This window comes from Loa loa (assembly GCF_000183805.2).
Source record: "Loa loa unplaced genomic scaffold supercont3.617, whole genome shotgun sequence".
Classification (NCBI taxonomy): domain Eukaryota; kingdom Metazoa; phylum Nematoda; class Chromadorea; order Rhabditida; family Onchocercidae; genus Loa; species Loa loa.
Window position 1 is genome coordinate 21,003 of NW_018108797.1, and position 3,391 is coordinate 24,393.

Genomic DNA, 3,391 nt, shown 5'->3' on the forward strand with positions numbered 1-3,391 from the left:
TATATATATATATATATATATATATATATATATATATATATATATATATATATATATATATATATATATATATATATATAAGTTGAAGATGCATTCAACATTACTTAATCCAAAAACTCTGAAGTATTACCCTAACATGATTTCGTACAAAATACATTGAAATTAAGAAATCAACGAAGTTCGAGGTTGAACGAATTAGCTGATCGAAATAAAGTGTAAAAAAGTTACTTGGTCGACTGGAAATATTTTTGAAATAAGACCACATTCCTTAGCTTCTTGTGCTGTTATGGGTATTCCTGTCAAACATACTTCCATTGCCAGAGATTTACCAGTAACACGCAACCATCTTTGGGTACCACCGGCACCTGCAAACTGTATGTATCAACGTTTAGAAGAGAACAAATTTTTAAGCAAATATTTTTTAAATTATTAGAAAGATGGAGTCCTACCTCCTCTATCCCATAAACTGACCGGAAATCATTTTTCAGGAATCGAAAATTACCTTACCGCAGTTTCAAGCGTACTTGGACATGAAGAATGGAAAACATTTTCTTAGCTAAGTCTGAGGTAATATTACTTACGTGTAGACAACAAACTTATGGCTCCATAATTATGTGGTCGATAAATGAATTTTAAATTCATGATCAAACTCCGCTGCAAAGGTTTTGCAAAGTTCATCCAGCAACTCATTTCAATGAATCCATTCATATACAGTCCCATTCTTAAGAAGAGCTATTAAGATATTGAATCTTCTCTGACTTTTGACTCCTATTTAATGATAGGAGTATAGCAAGACTGATTATACTATCCACGAGAACAATAACAAACAGTAAGTGTAAAACTTATACCTGGTATGGTTCCGATGATAACTTCTGGTTGCCCAAATTTAGCTTCCTCTCCGGCATAAATTATATCACACATCATAGCTAATTCACAACCACCGCCGAGTGCATGACCATTTACGGCTGCAATAATCGGTTTCTTCATCTTCGATATTTGGGTCCAGTTCTGCAGTGTATTTCCGGATGATATCGCTTCGTATTCAACAGCACATAGTTCTCTTACATCGGCTCCTACTATAATGCATATAAATGCATCCAATGCATATTCAAAAAAATATATATTCTCCATAATATCTTCATCCTTTTTATCTCAGTGCTACCTAATGCCATCGAAATGGAAAATGTTTTGAAGAATGCTTCACAACACTCTCCTTCAAGTTTCATCCAAAATAACCCTATCAGTTTCATAGTATATTCGAAGCTATCCTTTTATTCTATCCGTTAAGGTAGATACAAATAAAACAAAAAATATCACTACCCCCCGGAACGTATACTACGCTACATCCAGATAATAAATGACGTCTAGTACATCAAACGATATTTTTGCAAAAATTGAAAGCTTCCACCAGCACTAAGCTTTTTTCAGTCATAAATATTACAGGTGAGGAAGGCCTACAGTAGGAATAAAGAGGATGTAGTATAACTTTTATGGTTATACATAATTCTGCAGGAGAAAAATTAACTAAATAACCACAAAAAAAGTTCACCTAAATCCGTCAAAAGCAATTTCTAGCAAAGTGAATGCTATATAAAATATATCAATACAACAGTCTTCTCGAAAACTATCTATAAAGATAAAAGATAAGGATAAAAAGTACATCTGACCTGAAAATACACGTTTGGCACCTGTTATTACCACTGCTCCAATTGAAGTATCATTATCAAATTCAACCAATGCATCTGAAAGCTACAAAACGAGAATTTATCGCCCTCTTTCTTCTTTAAAATAAACAGAAGATATAAGAGCAAGATCTAGGAAGAAACCTTCATTTCAACATTATGTAATAAAGGGAAATTTTCCATTTTTGGGATTTATCAAATGTTTTTTCAAAATTAGGCTGGATCCTTTGCCTTTGACACTATTCTTACGACAAAGGTCTTTGCAATTGGTACCGATCTTTGCAATAGGTAGTATTATAATGATAGTCCAGTAACTCAAATATTCAAAGTATATTTTCCTTAATTAATATTTTTCTTTTCTCTTTCGAATAAGCTAACTTATCGGTCGACTTACCTCTTGCATAAGTTGATTGCACAATGCATTTAATGCTTTGGGTCTATCAAGCTTAATTAAACCAACATTCCTTTTATCACCGACCTTTTCGGTTTTAATCATATGCGCTGCAGCTGCAACGGATAAATATGGCAATATGAGTGGAAACGTAGGACATAAGTGAAAGAAACGTAAAACTAATGTGAAATATAAAACAGCATAACATTTTACACTTGACAGAAGTATTTTGTACTTACAACCAAAGTTACACTGTTGAAATTTCCAAGGATTCCGTAATATTCTGATCGAACTACCGGCCAAGAACCATAAATTCCGTACAGCTTTTGACATCTGAAATTACTTTACTAACTACAATAAGCTATGAAAAATGTTTCGATGATACCATAATGCACTAAAGAATCGCTAATAGAATCATCACCAAAGTGCTTTCAGTATCAAATAATTTTGGATGAGGAAAACTGTACCGTTAACTCTTCGGTTTAGGATCAGAACAATAAAAAGATATATACCGGGAATTCAACCGGAAATATTTCGTGGGCAATACTCCCACTTCATTTCCTTTCCTTCTTAGCATATTTTTCTTTGGTGAAATAATCTACTTCTATGTGTTTATTCATTCGACGTCTCTGATAATTAGACACTCGAGAAGCACCCGAGATTTCGTAGTAGTGAAAATGACAAATTTTACCGTTGTATACTCATCCTCGAAAAAGATGTAAATGTAATTCGGTATATGTTGGCACGAATCTTTTCCAGTTTGTTAGCATAAAGCCTTATCTAAGCCAAGCTTAGTATCCCAAATAACACACAACCAAGCGTAAGCCATGCTTAGTATCCCAAAGGCGCGGCACACTCTTTTGATTTTTTCCTTCATGTTTCCTTTTTCAACCTTTACAATTCTTAATAAGCAAAGGTATACTTTTCATTAGTTAGTCGCATGAAATGTCCTGCTAAAGGTGTCGTTGAAATCGCGAGGAGAAGCAGTGAATCAATAACTGCTTTGATACTGTTGGTATAATGTATTGTATGTATAGATATACTGTGCGATGAAAACTAATATTGTGGATCCACTGTTTTATGTTCTATAATAATAATTTTATGACTTCAGGAGTGACCTCAGAACTGACCTCGGAACTGACCTCAGAACTATCCAAGGATCTGCCCTATTCGAGGAAGAAGAGGATCCTGAGCGCCAAATGAGGGAAGGAAAGACGTGTCCCAACAGGTCGGTTGGAAAGACGATAACGGGCGTCATTTGGTCTTTGGTCCCCCTTTTGTTCATATTGATATTATAATTGTTGAATTCGTTTCTGTA

At 34.2% G+C, this 3,391-nt stretch overlaps 1 protein-coding gene across 1 annotated transcript in view; it reads right to left on the reverse strand.

Annotated features, from left to right (window-relative positions):
* LOAG_10253 (hypothetical protein) overlaps positions 1–2,637 on the reverse strand; it is a 3,560-nt gene extending 923 nt beyond the window's left edge. The window contains exons 1-6 of the mRNA XM_020448119.1: positions 2,586–2,637; positions 2,313–2,406; positions 2,077–2,189; positions 1,668–1,749; positions 849–1,076; positions 229–365 (exon numbers count right to left, since the gene is read on the reverse strand). Coding sequence (XP_020301710.1) covers positions 229–365; positions 849–1,076; positions 1,668–1,749; positions 2,077–2,189; positions 2,313–2,406 — 654 coding nt within the window. The 5' untranslated portion in view covers positions 2,586–2,637. The remainder of the gene's footprint in view (positions 1–228; positions 366–848; positions 1,077–1,667; positions 1,750–2,076; positions 2,190–2,312; positions 2,407–2,585) is intronic.
* Between the last annotated feature and the right edge of the window lie 754 nt (positions 2,638–3,391).